The sequence below is a fragment of the Salarias fasciatus genome, chromosome 16, assembly GCF_902148845.1.
Source record: "Salarias fasciatus chromosome 16, fSalaFa1.1, whole genome shotgun sequence".
NCBI lineage: Eukaryota > Metazoa > Chordata > Actinopteri > Blenniiformes > Blenniidae > Salarias > Salarias fasciatus.
The window spans coordinates 454,533-471,709 of record NC_043760.1 but is presented as its reverse complement, the minus strand read 5'-3'; the positions used below and the strand labels follow the sequence as shown (position 1 = coordinate 471,709).

The 17,177-nt window shown below is 52.5% G+C and overlaps 3 protein-coding genes across 3 annotated transcripts in view; all 3 read left to right on the top strand.

Annotated features, from left to right (window-relative positions):
- The window catches only part of pdia5 (protein disulfide isomerase family A, member 5), a 104,959-nt gene extending 98,641 nt beyond the window's left edge, over window positions 1-6,318 (top strand). The window contains exon 17 of the mRNA XM_030112743.1: window positions 5,510-6,318. Coding sequence (XP_029968603.1) covers window positions 5,510-5,590 — 81 coding nt within the window. The 3' untranslated portion in view covers window positions 5,591-6,318. The remainder of the gene's footprint in view (window positions 1-5,509) is intronic.
- LOC115403761 (collagen alpha-2(I) chain-like) lies at window positions 6,182-8,032 on the top strand (the record flags this gene model as incomplete). Its single annotated transcript, XM_030112762.1, has 1 exon — window positions 6,182-8,032. A coding segment is annotated over one exon (1,011 nt), but the record flags the coding sequence as incomplete, so codon positions are not given.
- On the top strand, window positions 7,482-16,682 carry LOC115403259 (extensin-1-like). Its single transcript, XM_030112117.1, has 2 exons — window positions 7,482-8,058; window positions 15,655-16,682. Exons 1-2 carry the CDS (start codon window positions 7,482-7,484, stop codon window positions 16,680-16,682), a joined length of 1,605 nt encoding a protein of 534 aa, XP_029967977.1.
- The last annotated feature ends 495 nt before the right edge of the window (window positions 16,683-17,177 follow it).

Here is a 17,177-nt window from a genome sequence, read left to right as displayed (position 1 = left end):
TGGTCCTGAGAGACGCTTCAGAGAGACTGATAGAAGGGAGAGAGAATACGTCTCTGAAAGACGGACAGACTGAATGTCCACCACCAGAGCCTGATTCAGCTGAAGGACCTGGACAGTTATTTACATCGTTTATGCAGTTTGGACCCCTTGAGGTTCTTATTTGTTGCTTATTTTGAGAAAGAGAATATATTTTTATTCAATACTGTAGTAATATTTTTTCATTTTATATCTCATGAAATGTTATCTCAGTTGTAAGTTTTTGAGTTTATAATAATTGTGTAATAAAAAGTTGTTTTATGAGTGACCTTACTGTCTTCAGCATTTTTTTTCACAAAATGATCTTTGAAAAATAGGGTCGTGTTATAATCGGAGTCGTCTTATATTTGGGCCAATACGGTACATAATTTCAAATTAAAACACGTCAGATCGACTGTAATTCACATTCAGTTTTTCTCTCCTAATATAAGGTGTCGGACTGCGACGTGCTCACGTTCAGTCACTGTAGCGCGCACATATGTCATCGACGATTAAGCTAGCTTAGCTTCACCGTCATGAGCGTGCAAAGGTGAAACGAGAAGTCCGAAAACTCTACAACCGTGGCTCCAAACAGGAGCTAAGAGGAACAGAAGAGGAGAACAGGAGGAGAACAGGACCAGCAGCCCTGCTGCACCTGAAGCTGAGCACACTGAAGCAACGCCAGGCTGTCAGGCGGCTGTCAGGCGGCTGTCAGGCGGCTGGTGAGGCAGCGCAGCCGGAGCGTCACCGGCACCTGCTAGCGCTAGCAACAAGCAACGCTGCATGAAAGAGGGAGAGGATGTGAGAGAGGGAGGATGTGAGAGAGGGAGAGAGTGAGGATGTGAGAGAGGGAGAGAGGGAGGATGTGAGAGAGGGAGAGAGTGAGGATGTGAGAGAGGGAGAGAGTGAGGATGTGAGAGAGGGAGAGAGGGAGCGAGTGAGGATGTGAGAGAGGGAGAGAGGGAGGATGTGAGAGAGGGAGAGAGGGAGAGAGTGAGGATGTGAGAGAGGGAGATAGTGAGGATGTGAGAGAGGGAGAGAGTGAGGATGTGAGAGAGGGAGAGAGGGAGCGAGTGAGGATGTGAGAGAGGGAGAGAGGGAGGATGTGAGAGAGGGAGAGAGGGAGAGAGTGAGGATGTGAGAGAGGGAGAGAGTGAGGATGTGAGAGAGGGAGAGAGTGAGGATGTGAGAGAGGGAGAGAGGGAGCGAGTGAGGATGTGAGAGAGGGAGAGAGGGAGGATGTGAGAGAGGGAGAGAGGGAGCGAGTGAGGATGTGAGAGAGGGAGAGAGGGAGGATGTGAGAGAGGGAGAGAGTGAGGATGTGAGAGAGGGAGATAGTGAGGATGTGAGAGAGGGAGCGAGTGAGGATGTGAGAGAGGGAGAGAGGGAGCGAGTGAGGATGTGAGAGAGGGAGAGAGTGAGGATGTGAGAGAGGGAGAGAGTGAGGATGTGAGAGAGGGAGAGAGTGAGGATGTGAGAGAGGGAGAGAGGGAGGATGTGAGAGAGGGAGAGAGTGAGGATGTGAGAGAGGGAGAGAGGGAGGATGTGAGAGAGGGAGAGAGTGAGGATGTGAGAGAGTGAGGATGTGAGAGAGGGAGAGAGTGAGGATGTGAGAGAGTGAGATTGTGAGAGAGTGAGAGAGGGAGAGTTGCCCCTTTGTGTGACAGTTCCAGTGTTCTGCCTTTGCTCGCTGTGGCTGACAGAATTAAAAAAAAACATAAAGACCACGACTGTTAGAAATATACCTGCTTCCTGTGTGTGTTGTCTTCATTTGAAAAGGTTTTTTTTTTTTTACTTTGGTCATAGTGGTGGTACATGAAAAGCCCAAGTGTTTCTGAGGTGGTATTTTGTTTAAAAAGTTTGAGAAATACTGGCTTAAATGTTGATTAATATTGATTTTCAACATGAAAAATACCATAAACGGGGAGCCTCAGGCTCAACATCTGTCTCATTAAGTCTGTCCTGCGGAGCTACAAACCCTGACATTTGTTGGCTTTGGTTTAGTTGTGCCGTGGCGTCCAGCATCAGTGTCTCTCATCCGGGTTTCGTCTGGTCTTCCTCTGATCTTCTTCCCAGCATGTGCAGCATCACTTCCTCTAGTCAGGTTTAGTGTCACTGAGATCAGACACCTTTAGGGGAAAATAAACCTGCAATTTAATGATTTTAACCCCCCAAAAAACTAAAACTGAAAATGAATTATCGTATTGGCCCGAATATAGGATGACTCTGATAATAAGACGACCCCTATTTTTTAAATATCATTTTGTGAAAATTAAAATATGTTGAAGACAATAAGGTTACTCATAAAACAACTTTTTATTTTACAGCTTTTCTAGTAGAAACTCACAACAGAGATAATATTTCATGTGATTTAAGATCAAGAATATTACTGCAGTATCAAATAAAAAACTGTATTCTCTTTCTAAACATCTGAGACCATGACTCAGTGAATCAGCAACAATTAAGAACCTCAAAGGTTCAATAACTGCAGTCATGATGTAAATAACTTTATAACCATCAAATCCAAGTTCAGTTCAGCTTCATAGCATTAATAATTCAGTCTAACATATCTTGGCATCTTGGCAGTTGTTTGTTGACTCTGCGGCGTTGAACCATCAGTTTAAACTGTTGTTTGCTCACTTGTCTAGCGTTGGAGCCCCTTCCTTCCAGATGGTCACTTCCTCCATTTTTCATCATGTGATGCTCCATTCAATTCCTGGTCACCGGTACTTTGGCTCCATCTAGGGGCACGAATGTGTAATGACAATCTAGTCCTCGATTATAGTACGACCCCATTTTTGAGAAAACAGCTTCTGGAAAAAAATGTTGTCCGATATTCGGGCCAATACAGTATCTGAAAGCTCAGGATGAATAATGCCATGATTTGATGTAAATGTTTAGATTTTCATGCTTTGTTACAAAACAGTCAGTAGGACGAAAGCAATTCCTGTATTCCATGTATTTTAGCCTACATAAGGTTTCAGTTCAGTTATTTCAGCCGTAAGCATCAGGAACATGTTGAATAATGTAAAGTCAGCTGAATTCTATGTGGAGGCAAATCTGCCCCGTCTGGGTTTATTTCAGTATTTCACAAGCAGCTCTGTCCACGTTACTCTTTATGAACACTTTGCCAGTGAAAAGTCATTCTGCAGTATCTGGTTTAATTAGAACATCCATAAGACGGACAAAAAATCCACCTTCTTTTCCAGTTATATTGTGTTGGAATTTGTTTTTATATCATCCAAGCATCCTGTGTCAGAGCCACACGAGTGACGTTTTTAACAAATCAAATTGTTTGGAAATTCAGAAAATAATTGTACTTCAGGAAGGAGAACTTCTGAAACTCCATAGACTTCCAAGCATTGCTGCTTCTCTGACCCGTTCTCAAGATGGCGGCACGTAGGCCCGTCTCTCGACGGGCAGTGAGACGTCTACGTATGTCTGTCTGTGGCCCACTGTCTTTGACAAGTAACCAAGCATGGTGGGGGTGGGGAGTCAAAACAAGGTACATCGTTTCAGATCATGCCTCCGAAGGGAGTCAGTCAGAAGTGAGACCGAAAAAAACCCCCAAACATAAATACAGCAAATGGCATCAGTTTCCATCAAAAAGTCAAACTGACTGTCTGGCCCCCCCCGCCCCCCTGCTCCCGGCCCCCCTCTCCGGTCCCCGGCTCCCAGCTCCTCACTCCCGGCTCCCAGCCCCCCTGCTCCCGGCCCCCCTCTCCGGTCCCCGGCTCCCAGCTCCTCACTCCCGGCTCCCAGCCCCCCCGCTCCCGGCCCCCCCTCTCCCGGCTCCCCGCCCCCCGCTCCCGGCCCCCCCTGTCCCGGCCCCCCGCCCCCCACTCCCGGCCCCCTGTCCCGGCCCCCCTCTCCCAGCTCCCCACTCCCTGCTCCCCGCTCAGGGTGTCGCAGCAGCGCCTCCTGGCCCTGACCCGTGGAGGGACAGGACTTCCTGCCGAGGGCGTCCCGTTGGGTGTGGCCCCAGCCCGCCAACGCTGCCATGACAGACGCCAGTCTCTGGAGTCGGGGTGCCATGTGGCAGGACCGGGAGGTTCGGGGACAGTGGTCTCTCATCCGTGCTCTGGAGCTGCCAGCAGCACACCTGGTCCTGAAGCACTCCCTGGCCATACCTGAGAGGAAGGCACATACTCGAATGGTCCGACAACACCTGGCCATCTTCCACATCAACCAGCGGGGTGGCAGGAGGTCCGTCCGATTGCTGCAGACCTCCCAGAAGCTTCTCAGGTGGGCTGTGACCCGTCAGCCCAGACTGCAGGTCATGTATCTGCCGAGGGCCTGGACCCGCTAGCAGACTCCCTCTCCCGTCAGAGTCTCCACCAGAAGGGTGGCTCCTCCGCCCAGTGGTGGAGCACATGCTTTGGGGTCTTTCAGCAGGTGTCCACATGGTTTTCCCTGAGTGGAACCACCAGCCTTGGCCAGAGCGCCTCCGTTATGCCTTTCCGCCGCTTCCTCTGATCTGATGGACACTCCAGAGGACTCTTCAGGTGGGCCACGTGCTGCTGTGGCCCTCTGCTCTACCCAGCTCGGCCATGGTGTCCATGGTGCGTGGACTGTCTCGCAGCAGACTGTGGTGCCTCCTCAACAGGAGAGATCTGTTGTCCCAGCACAGAGATCAGGTTTGGCACTACAATCCTGGCCGACTCTCTTCACACGTCTGGCTGCTGACACCGGCGGTACGGAGCCTGTCAGGCAGATCGCCCTGAAGGTCAGAGCGCTGTCCACCCGGCAGCAGTACAGTAGTGGAAAGTTGCTGAGGGGTGCAACATCCACAAGGAACCCATGGTTCCCTCTGGAGGGAAGTCGCCCTCCGTCTGCCCTGTAGGTGCATGTGGTGGCAATATCAGCCCAGCTGGATGGAGTTTCAAATGGCAAGGTTGGAGTCACGGCCTGGTGTCAGTTTTTGATTAAATAGAATGAGAGTTTGGAATGTAACTACGCTCCTGTGAATCCCAGACGACCGTGCTCCCTGTCACTCAGAATCCTTGTGATCATGTGAGAAGATTCTTAAGAACCGAATCTGAGGTGATGCCACAACTTATTACCTTTGTTGGGTCACCCAGGGGTCACAAGTGCCGTTGTTGTCATGCATTCCTGGAAGTGCTCATGCGAGAAGGACCGTTCGGTGCTGTGAGCACCGCCTTCCGGCGGACGGTAGGGATGAACAGAAACTGTCCTTTCATTCGTAACTTTTGTTCTAATGAAACCTTCTGGTGTGAAAACAGTGAAATGTCCACAAAACGTCTCCCGAAGCTTCCTGCTTGTTTTTACCGTCACGTGTCTTTGAGGCTAATGCTAGTTAGCTAGCCCTCATGGCAGCGTCGCTGATCTCTCACCGTGGGTTGTGTCTCTGCTCTTAAGAAACGTCTTTTAAATCAATGTTTTCTGGAACGGATTAGAGCCTTTTGCAGGCCGGTTTTGGCCCCCGGACCTTTTGTTTGACACCCCTGATTTAAGCTCTCCCTCGTCTTCTCAGGAGGCTGGATTCACTGGTTTCATGCGCAGCCTTCGAGGACGCGACCAGGAGAAGGTGGGGAAGAAGAAGGAGGAGCTCTGAAGGCGGCGTGCGGTGGGGCGATGCACTGTGACCCTTGACCCCGGCGAGGGCCCGAACAGCACTGATGTGGGAGACCCGGTGGCCTCAGTGAACAGCTGTGGTTTAAGATGAGACCTACAGAGCACTCTGGGCCAAACCAACCACGGGACTCTTCCTCAGTGGTTTTTCTTTTTCCATGAAGATTCTGACGGCAGAAGATCGAAGACACTCGGACAAACAGACGCTTCGTCTTTCTTTCTGTTTTGTTGCCCGATCACTGTGACTCCATCTGTGAAACGCTGCACCCCACTTGGTATCTATGCAACACTGAAGCCTGCTTCAGTGTGTGTGTGTGTGTGTGTGTGTGTGTGTGTGTGTGTGTGTGTGTGTGTGTGTGTGTGTGTGTGTGTGTGTGTGTGTGTGTGCTGATGCTTGTTTAAAAGCTGCCCACTCTTCATCACCACTCAGTCCAGCTCTCGTCCTGTCTGCTGATTTGGTCTCGGCCTCCAGAACCCTCCAGAACCCTCCAGAACCCTCCAGAACCCTCCAGAACCCTCCAGAACCTTGTTCCCTCTCACAGGGAACGTCACGTCTAAGTAGAAACAATGAAATCTTGTGTCAGTGATCTTTATTCTGTGTGCGTCTGTTTTCAGAGGAGGCTATTCTGTTTGCCTTAAAGATGCCAAAATAAAAACTCAAGTATCCAGAATTCTCCGGGGCCTCCAGTGTCTCCGGGGCCTCCGGTGTCTCCGGGGCCTCCGGGGTCTCCGGGGCCTCCGGGGTCTCCGGTGCCCCTGGGGTCTCCGGTGTCTCCAGGGCCTCCAGTGTCTCCGGGGCCTCCAGTGTCTCCGGGGCCTCCGGTGTCTCCGGGGTCTCCAGTGTCTCCGGGGCCTCCGGTGTCTCCGGGGCCTCCGGTGTCTCCGGGCCTCCGGTGTCTCCGGGGCCTCCGGTGTCTCCGGTGTCTCCGGGGCCTCCGGTGTCTCCGGTGTCTCCGGGGCCTCCGGTGTCTCCGGGGCCTCCGGTGTCTCCGGTGTCTCCGGGGCCTCCGGTGTCTCCGGTGTCTCCGGGGCCTCCGGTGTCTCCGGGGCCTCCGGTGTCTCCGGGGTCTCCGGTGCCCCTGGGGTCTCCGGGGCCTCCAGTGTCTCCGGTGTCTCCGGGGCCTCCAGTGTCTCCGGTGTCTCCAGGGCCTCCAGTGTCTCCGGGGCCTCTGGGGTCTCCGGGGCCTCCGGGGTCTCTGGGGCCTCCAGTGTCTCCAGGACCTCCAGTGTCTCCGGGGCCTCTGGGGTCTCCGGTGCCCCTGGGGCCTCCGGGGTCTCCGGGGCCTCCAGTGTCTCCGGGGCCTCCAGTGTCTCCGGTGTCTCCGGGGTCTCCGGGGCCTCCGGTGCCCCTGGGGCCTCCAGTGTCTCCGGGGCCTCCAGTGTCTCCGGGGCCTCCAGTGTCTCCAGTGTCTCCGGTGTCTCCAGGGTCTCCGGGGTCTCCGGTGCCCCTGGGGCCTCCAGTGTCTCCGGGGCCTCCAGTGTCTCTGGGGCCTCCGGGGGAACCAGAAACCTCACAACCGGAAAACAAATGAGCAAATATGTGAAATGCCAAATAGTGTCAGGAGGATGGGGCTCGTTTCCATAATCCCAGATATCCCACAATCCCCCTGCTGTCACATCCTCCCCACCAGGAGGACTCAGGCTCTTCTGGTCTTGGTTTCAGGGGCTGGAAGTTTGTGGTTGCTCGGGACACTGGTTCGAATCCTGAAATCTAACCAGCATTAGTTGTAATGAGTTGCTGTGCTGACTTGTGTGAAGAGTGTCTGTAAGGATCCAGGTGCTAAATGACAGCGCTGTGTACGTCCTTCGCTTTACTTTCAATCTGTTCTTGTTCCAGATTTCATTCTGAATGAAGTTCTCAGGGAAAGCTAGTCATGGTTAAAGGGAGCTGCTGTTTTCTCGTTTGTCCGCCGCACCACGCCGTCTACAGCCGTCTACAGCCGTTTACAGCTGTTTACAGCCGTCTGCAGCCCTACCCCGGCCGTCTGCAGCCCTACCCCGGCCGTCTGCAGCCCTACCCCGGCCGTCTGCAGCCCTACCCCGGCCGTCTGCAGCCCTATCCCGGCCGTCTGCAGCCCTACCCCGGCCGTCTGCAGCCCTACCCCGGCCGTCTGCAGCCCTACCCCGGCCGTCTGCAGCCCTACCCCGGCCGTCTGCAGCCCTACCCCGGCCGTCTGCAGCCCTACCCCGGCCGTCTGCAGCCCTATCCCGGCCGTCTGCAGCTCTATCCCGGCCGTCTGCAGCCCTACCCCGGCCGTCTGCAGCCCTACCCCGGCTGTCTGCAGCCCTATCCCGGCCGTCTGCAGCCCTACCCCGGCCGTCTGCAGCCCTACCCCGGCTGTCTGCAGCCCTATCCCGGCCGTCTGCAGCCCTACCCCGGCCGTCTGCAGCCCTATCCCGGCCGTCTGCAGCCCTATCCCGGCCGTCTGCAGCCCTACCCCGGCCGTCTGCGTGTGCCACGTCCACGGCACCGAGCTGTTTCCACCTCTCCGTCTCTGTCCAGGGCTTTGGGGACATATCGCTGTAGTTTGACTCCTTCTGTTTGTTTCCTCACGAGGTGAAACACTCGGACAGCAGAGACTCGGTCCGTATCCCAAAGGAATCTGTCATGTGGAAAAGTTTTCCACGCTTATGCCAAGAAGTCATTGTTGCCTTTGTTGACTTTGTTCCGTCTGTGCCCAGCCATATGTACAGTTTGCCCCACGCAGTCAGATCAAAAATAAAAACCAAACCTTTTCCAGAGATGCTTGTTCAGTTTTTTGTACCTTGTACTTGGAACCAGTTCTTGCTAATTTGTAATATCAGGGATAAATGATGGTAAAAGGTAAGTGTAAAGACTTGGACCAGATCACAAGACTTTGGAACTGCAGGAAACGAGCTGGACACATAAGTCACTGCAGTGAGTTTCAACAGGCTGTACTTAGCGTTAAAGTGGGTAATAAGCAAGTGGCAAGCTATGGACACGATTATCATGCACCATGTGTGCAGATTTTAGTTTCTGCACACTGTACCATAAAAGTTTTCAACGTTCTCTCGCAGTAGTACATAGAAGCAGGAACCAGCCGTCGATGAACCGCTGTGAAGTAAGGTGAAAAAATAAAGCTCAGAATTTAAACTAAATGCTCCAATTCACATCATAAAAAAGTGACTTTTAGCTTTATTAGTGTGTGATTCCCTTATAAAAGCTTCAGTGTTTCTCTTCATTCATGCATATTTGAGTAATCTATTGGAATATTCAGAACGAGCTGTAACCACGCCCACCCCAAACGACTGACCAACCACCGGTTCACGTCAGGCAGTAGAACCACCTCAGGAGAACCTCTGACCTCCATAGACTTTCATTCACTGCTGCTTCCTTCCACAAGACGGCGGCGCGTAGGCAATATAGATATATACAGTCTCGACTTGGCGGATGTGTCCTGTCACTGTCAGCATGGGGTCTATGTATCGGAGGTCTATGCTCATCATGGCCATGATGTTATGCTGGTTCCGGGGTAATGCGAAGTCCAGTTTGGACTTTCACGTTGAAAACCTGGCGAATATTATTTTATAAAATAAAAGTACTCTGTAGTGCTCGAGCTAAAATAAATCATTATTGACTACATGATTTTGCCAGGCTGAGAATTACGCAAAAAATCTCAATTCGTATTTGACTTTTCGTTAGTTTGAACTCTGCCCGGTGCTTTGGCCCAGCTGGAAAAACCATGAACAGAAGCTCTGTGGCGGATGGGGAAGGGGCGCCCATGTTTTAGCTGTGCTGCAAACTTCAGAAAACACCTCTTTTTGCAGCACTGCAGTTTACCCGTGGTTATTTACCCAGGCAGCTTGAAAAGTCCGATCTTTTGTCTGCCTGACACCTGCCCTGCTCCTGTCCTCAGTCGTCCACACGGGAGGGTTCTCGCACAAATGTGTCCATTTTATTGGCGGGTCAACCACGATGCTAGCTCGTTTATCAACAGGTAGCCACCCAGCCTTTGGCGCTTCATCTGATGTCTGTCAGTTATCAGTGCATTGCTGGGCAGCAGGGGGCGTGGCCATTAGCAAATCTATGGCCAGTGTAGGCCAGAGCTGCGCGGCTCCGGTACAGGCTGCCCGTCACACCAGCTCGGCCCCGAAGCAGCCATGGACTCACACCAGTGGACCGGTCTGTCCTCAGTGGACCGGTCTGTCCTCAGTGGACTGGTGTGTCCTCAGTGGACCGGTCTGTCCTCAGTGGACCGGTCTGTCCTCAGTGGACTGGTGTGTCCTCAGTGGACCGGTCTGTCCTCAGTGGACCCGTCTGTCCTCAGTGGACCGGTCTGTCCTCAGTGGACCCGTCTGTCCTCAGTGGACCGGTGTGTCCTCGGTCTGTCCTCAGTGGACCGGTCTGTCCTCAGTGGACCGGTGTGTCCTCAGTGGACTGGTGTGTCCTCAGTGGACCGGTCTGTCCTCAGTGGACCGGTCTGTCCTCAGTGGACCGGTGTGTCCTCAGTGGACCGGTCTGTCCTCAGTGGACCGGTCTGTCCTCAGTGGACCGGTGTGTCCTCGGTCTGTCCTCAGTGGACTGGTCTGTTCTCAGTGGACTGGTGTGTCCTCTGTCTGTCCTCAGTGGACTGGTCTGTTCTCAGTGGACTGGTCTGTCCTCAGTGGACTGGTGTGTCCTCGGTCTGTCCTCAGTGGACTGGTCTGTTCTCAGTGGACTGGTCTGTCCTCAGTGGACTGGTCTGTCCTCAGTGGACTGATGTCCTCAGTGGACCGGTCTGTCCTCAGTGGACTGGTCTGTCCTCAGTGGACCGGTCTGTTCTCAGTGGACTGGTCTGTCCTCAGTGGACTGGTGTGTCCTCGGTCTGTCCTCAGTGGACTGGTCTGTTCTCAGTGGACTGGTCTGTCCTCAGTGGACTGGTCTGTCCTCAGTGGACTGGTCTGTTCTCAGTGGACTGGTCTGTCCTCAGTGGACTGGTCTGTCCTCAGTGGACCGGTCTGTTCTCAGTGGACTGGTCTGTCCTCAGTGGACTGGTCTGTTCTCAGTGGACCGGTCTGTTCTCAGTGGACTGGTCTGTCCTCAGTGGACTGGTGTGTCCTCGGTCTGTCCTCAGTGGACTGGTGTGTCCTCGGTCTGTCCTCAGTGGACTGGTGTGTCCTCAGTGGACCGGTCTGTCCTCAGTGGACTGGTCTGTTCTCAGTGGACTGGTGTGTCCTCAGTGGACTGGTCTGTCCTCAGTGGACTGGTCTGTCCTCAGTGGACCGGTCTGTTCTCAGTGGACCGGTCTGTCCTCAGTGGACTGGTCTGTCCTCAGTGGACTGGTGTGTTCTCAGTGGACTGGTCTGTTCTCAGTGGACTGGTCTGTCCTCAGTGGACTGGTGTGTCCTCGGTCTGTCCTCAGTGGACTGGTCTGTCCTCAGTGGACTGGTGTGTCCTCAGTGGACTGGTGTGTCCTCAGTGAACTGGTCTGTTCTCAGTGGACTGATGTCCTCAGTGGACCGACGTGTCCTCAGTGGACCGGTCTGTTCTCAGTGGACTGGTCTGTCCTCAGTGGACTGGTCTGTCCTCAGTGGACTGGTGTGTCCTCAGTGGACTGGTGTGTCCTCGGTCTGTCCTCAGTGGACCGGTGTGTCCTCAGTGGACTGGTCTATCCTCAGTGGACCGGTCTGTCCTCAGTGGACCGGTCTGTCCTCAGTGGACTGGTGTGTCCTCAGTGGACTGGTGTGTCCTCAGTGGACTGGTGTGTCCTCAGTGGACTGGTGTGTCCTCGGTCTGTCCTCAGTGGACCGGTGTGTCCTCAGTGGACTGGTCTGTCCTCAGTGGACTGGTCTGTCCTCAGTGGACTGGTCTGTCCTCAGTGGACCGGTCTGTTCTCAGTGGACTGGTGTGTCCTCAGTGGACTGGTGTGTCCTCAGTGGACTGGTGTGTCCTCAGTGGACTGGTGTGTCCTCAGTGGACTGGTCTGTTCTCAGTGGACTGGTGTGTCCTCAGTGGACTGGTGTGTCCTCGGTCTGTCCTCAGTGGACCGGTGTGTCCTCAGTGGACTGGTCTATCCTCAGTGGACCGGTCTGTCCTCAGTGGACTGGTGTGTCCTCAGTGGACTGGTCTGTCCTCAGTGGACCGGTCTGTCCTCAGTGGACCGGTCTGTCCTCAGTGGACTGGTGTGTCCTCAGTGGACTGGTGTGTCCTCAGTGGACTGGTGTGTCCTCAGTGGACTGGTGTGTCCTCGGTCTGTCCTCAGTGGACTGGTCTGTCCTCAGTGGACTGGTCTGTCCTCAGTGGACTGGTCTGTCCTCAGTGGACTGGTCTGTCCTCAGTGGACCGGTCTGTTCTCAGTGGACTGGTGTGTCCTCAGTGGACTGGTGTGTCCTCGGTCTGTCCTCAGTGGACCGGTCTGTTCTCAGTGGACTGGTGTGTCCTCAGTGGACTGGTGTGTCCTCAGTGGACTGGTGTGTCCTCAGTGGACTGGTCTGTTCTCAGTGGACTGGTGTGTCCTCAGTGGACTGGTGTGTCCTCGGTCTGTCCTCAGTGGACCGGTGTGTCCTCAGTGGACTGGTCTATCCTCAGTGGACCGGTCTGTCCTCAGTGGACTGGTGTGTCCTCAGTGGACTGGTCTGTCCTCAGTGGACTGGTCTGTCCTCAGTGGACTGGTCTGTCCTCAGTGGACCGGTCTGTTCTCAGTGGACTGGTGTGTCCTCAGTGGACTGGTGTGTCCTCGGTCTGTTCTCAGTGGACTGGTCTGTCCTCAGTGGACTGGTCTGTTCTCAGTGGACTGGTGTGTCCTCAGTGGACTGGTGTGTCCTCGGTCTGTTCTCAGTGGCACGGTCTGTTCTCAGTGGACTGGTGTGTCCTCAGTGGACTGGTGTGTCCTCAGTGGACTGGTCTGTCCTCAGTGGACTGGTCTGTCCTCAGTGGACCGGTCTGTTCTCAGTGGACTGGTGTGTCCTCAGTGGACTGGTGTGTCCTCAGTGGACTGGTCTGTTCTCAGTGGACTGATGTCCTCAGTGGACCGACGTGTCCTCAGTGGACTGGTCTGTCCTTAAAAGTGGTGGGAGACGGTGTTTCAGTGCTGTGGAACCACAAGTCCATGTTTAGATATCATCTCAGATTATTGATTATTGAACTGAATGTGGTTTGCTCTGATCAGGATCTGATTGGTGAAGATCTCCATGTCTTCGGGGACAAATCTGTTTTTTTCCTCAGCTACTAACCTGGTTTATTCTGCCCATAATTCTCATCACTCAACAGGTTTATGTAACAGGCTTTTCATTACATTATGTAATCATTCATCACCACTAATTTGACTATTTAAATTGGGCTAGGTAGGCAAAAGATTCTAAGTTTGACGACTGCAGGGCGGAGGACAGTAAACACAGAACTCCAGGTCAGTTTAAAGCTGGTGTCCGGAGTTTCTGTTCGTTTCCAACGTATGTATCATTTTTCAACGGAGCTTCAATGTGTCAGTCTGATTCATACTACAATATAATATTAGCATAAAGTAGGGCTGGGCGATATGGCAAAAAAAATGATCACGATTTTTTTCTTCATATCATTCGATCTCGATTAAAATCACGATATATTATATTGTTTTTAAACCAGTTTTAAAGCATCTGCACTGAAAACTAGAACTATAGAATAGTTTAACATTTTATTAAGAAACCAAGTAAATAGCAATGCAAATTAAATAATATAAGCATAGAAAATTATAACAATCTCACTGAACAGTGCAGTAAATGGAAAAAAAATCTAGCACCAAGACAATAAAATCCTGCGATGCACCGTTTTTACAGTAAAAGAGAAGAACTGAACGATTGTTAGTTAAAGTGTGACAGTTTACAGCCCTGAGGATTTTTTAAAAAACTAAAGAAACCGCCTGGGGATAATGAAGGTGCTTTAGAACGAACATTATTTTCAAGTTATGATGCTAAATATGCTGCTGCATCATTAATGCTTGCACCAAATGTACAAAATTTAAAGAATCTAGATCGGACAGATTAGACTTAAAATGTAACAGTACAAAACTACAATAATACAAAAAAAATAGACAAAAGTAATCGTTTTTCTCCTCTTAGAATGTTGCTCGTATGGTGCAGTGGCCTGAAAAGACGACACTGGAGTCAATATTCGACGTGCAGTCAATATTCCTGTTAAGATAAATATTCTGGTTTCTGAAACATTTGGAGTAACCCCAGGAGATCCTCTTTCAGACCACGGCCACAGGCGACGCCATGACTGCATTTGCACTTCCTGCCACTAGGGGTGCTGTTTGCATGTTCAACCTTGTTTTACACAGACACCACAGAGGAAGAACGGCGCTGCAGCCGCTGCAGCCTCTCTCTGCATGTTGTTAGAAGAAGAGTTTTAGCGGCAAGAAGTGATGATATGTTCAATGATGCGATGCAGCGTCATTTTCAGTAAAAGAGAAGAACTGAACGATCGTTAGTTAAACTGTATCACAAGTAGTTCCTGGACTCAGAAGTCCTTGCGGACCGGTGAGCTAGCGGCGGTGTGCTAGCAGCGGTGAGCTAGCAGCGGTGAGCGAGCAGCGGTGCGGGTGGAGCAGCCTGTCCTGTCAGCAGCAGCCTCATCTTCAGAGGAAAACGCCGAGGCATGGCTGACTTCATCTGCTTCGCTGCCCTCGGCTCCACGTTCATCTCTGTTTACTTCTCAGACAACTTACAGGCGGGAGTTGAGCAGGAAAAAGTCGACTGTGATTGGCTGTGTTACGCTCATTTCTACCATGTCTGATCGAGTAAATGTGCTCTCAGCTGATCACCGTGATTGACTGGAAATTAATCGCGATCACCAATCACGATCATATAATCGCCCAGGCCTAGCATTAAGCAATATAAAAATGTATTAATGAGCCCCGCCTTCGTCTCATAGACCCCCATGTTATCCGAAAAAGCGCCGGTCAGCGTCAGCCAATGGATTTCGAGCTTCCGCGTTCTCGTGTTGTCAATCGAAGTGTGGAGCAGCCAGAGAGCACGGCCGCTCGCCCAGCAGAGGAGAGTTAGCTCTGCAGCAGATATATCCACTGTCTGCTGAACATCCACCGGAAACAGCTCAACATGGAGGATGCTGCAGGACTCAGAGGCTCTCATTTTCACCCCACAGATAATAGTGTTTACAATTAAAGGGGCGTGGCTTGGTCGCTCATGAAAGCAGAGAGAAGGCGGAACCTCCAGACGTTGGATTAAAAAAAAACAACCTCTCTTTCAAAACTCCGGACACGAGCTTTAAGTGCAAGCATTGTATATTAAATGTGACAAACAAAACAGAACTATTAAACAAGCAACCCAATATATTTACAGTGGACAAACATATATAGACTGAGTGACTCAAGATAAAGAAAATAACTTCAGTGTCCAGTAGGGTCTCGGGCTTCTTCTTAATCACTCTCCATTATACCCCAACAAATGTCCATAAGTTAACTATTGCCTTGGTGGGGTTTGGTAAAGACACAAATGTCTGGAGAGAGAGAGAGTATTGTGGAAGTGGTGCAATGGATGCGCGAGCAGGTGAGGGGAGAGAGCAACTGCACCAGCCTCCTATCCGACTACCGGTTTAGTCCAGACTGAGGGGGTTTCTTCAGGCTCCTGGCCGCTGATTCGCTGGCTCGCCATCAGTTACTCAAATAAAGAGCAGCACGCCTGGCCAGTTCTCATCAAGCACGACATGAAAAAGTCCTCGATCCAGAGTTCCAGGCGGGCAGAGACCTTCCTCAGCTCCTCTCCCCACACAGGACAGGACAGGAAGTGAGGTCGCAGTTAACTTTCCCTCCAAAACCTTGGATTGGTTGTGGGACACGTGACCTGTGAGGTGATTGCGATGCATTTGAGGGACCTGCAAAAGTTGGGAATTTGGAGGTTTTTACCCAGGGTTACATTTAGTTACTCAAATGAAATGAAAAATATCTTTACCAATATATTTCAAAGCCCCCAGCTGCCACCAAAAGCCCCCAGCTGCCACCAAAAGCCCCCAGCCTCCACCAAAAGCCCTCAGCCTCCCTCAAAAGCCCCCAGCTGCCACCAAAAGCCCCCAGCCTCCACCAAAAACCCTCAGCCTCCACCAAAATCCCCCAGCTCCCACCAAAAGCCCCCGGCCTCCACCAAAAGCCCTCAGCCTCCCTCAAAAGCCCCCAGCTGCCACCAAAAGCCCCCAGCTGCCACCAAAAGCCCCCAGCCTCCACCAAAATCCCCCGGCCTCCACCAAAAGCCCCCAGCTGCCACCAAAAGCCCCCAGTCTCCACCAAAAGCCCCCAGCTGCCACCAAAAGCCCCCAGCTGCCACCAAAAGCCCCCAACCTCCACCAACATCCCCCGGCCTCCACCAAAAGCCCCCAGCTGCCACCAAAAGCCCCCGGCCTCCACCAAAAGCCCCCAGCTGCCACCAAAAGCCCCCAGCCTCCACCAAAAGCCCTCAGCCTCCCTCAAAAGCCCCCAGCTGCCACCAAAAGCCCCCAGCCTCCACCAAAAGCCCCCAGCTGCCACCAAAAGCCCCCAGCCACCACCCAAATCCCCGGGCCTCCACCAAAAGCCCCCAGCCTCCACCAAAATCCCCCAGCTGCCACCAAAAGCCCCCGGCCTCCACCAAAATCCCTCAGCCACCACCAAAATCCCCCAGCTGCCACCAAAAGCCCCCAGCCTCCACCAAAAGCCCCCAGCCTCCACCAAAAGCCCCCAGCTGCCACCAAAATCCCCGGGCCTCCACCAAAAGCCCCCAGCCTCCACCAAAAGCCCCCAGCCTCCACCAAAATCCCCAGCTGCCACCAAAATCCCCGGGCCTCCACCAAAAGCCCCCAGCCTCCACCAAAATCCCCCAGCCGCCACCAAAAGCCCCCGGCCTCCACCAAAATCCCCCAGCCACCACCAAAATCCCCCAGCTGCCACCAAAAGCCCCCAGCCTCCACCAAAAGCCCCCAGCCTCCACCAAAATCCCCCAGCTGCCACCAAAATCCCCGGGCCTCCACCAAAAGCCCCCAGCCTCCACCAAAATCCCCCAGCTGCCACCAAAATCCCCGGGCCTCCACCAAAAGCCCCCAGCTCCCACCAAAAGCCCCCAGCCTCCACCAAAAGCCCTCAGCCTCCACCACCTCTACCAAAAGCCTCTAACCTCCACATGCTTCCTGTCCGCTGTCCAGATGTTGCTGCAGTTTTTTTCTCCCTCTTGTCTCCTGCAGAAACTGAATTTATGCCTTTCCTGGCATCAGATGATGGGGGAGGGGGGAGAGGGGAGGGGCAATCAATAATCATTCCTAGCTGATCACAGTTACCTTCCCCAGAAGCCTCCTGGCAACCGCCGCCAGCGACCCTCCTCGTCCCTCCTCCCTCCTCCAGAGCTAAACCACGCCCACCACCACAGTATTGAATTATCATGTAATATACTGGGAAATATAGAATATTAAATCTCATACATGGGAATATATTTCCTCATATATTTATTGTTTTTTTACATTATACTGCAAAATGTTTCTGTTTCATAAGAGTAGCGGGCTGATCGCTGAGCAACACGCCATTTTATCAAAATAAAGAGAAGGAAAAGGCACTGTCAGGCTCTATTAAAGGTTGTATGGAGGATTTTCCATGGAGAGAGAAATCCAGTGACAG

What these genes read in the sequence shown, in the direction of transcription:
- LOC115403259 (XM_030112117.1), top strand. Translation starts at nt 7,482, where the DNA reads ATGGTTAAAGGGAGCTGCTGTTTTCTCGTTTGTCCGCCGCACCACGCC. An exon ending in GCCCTACCCCGGCCGTCTGC is followed by an intron (nt 8,059 to 15,654) that starts GTGTGCCACGTC and finishes AAAATCCCCCAG; the next exon opens with CTCCCACCAAAAGCCCCCGG.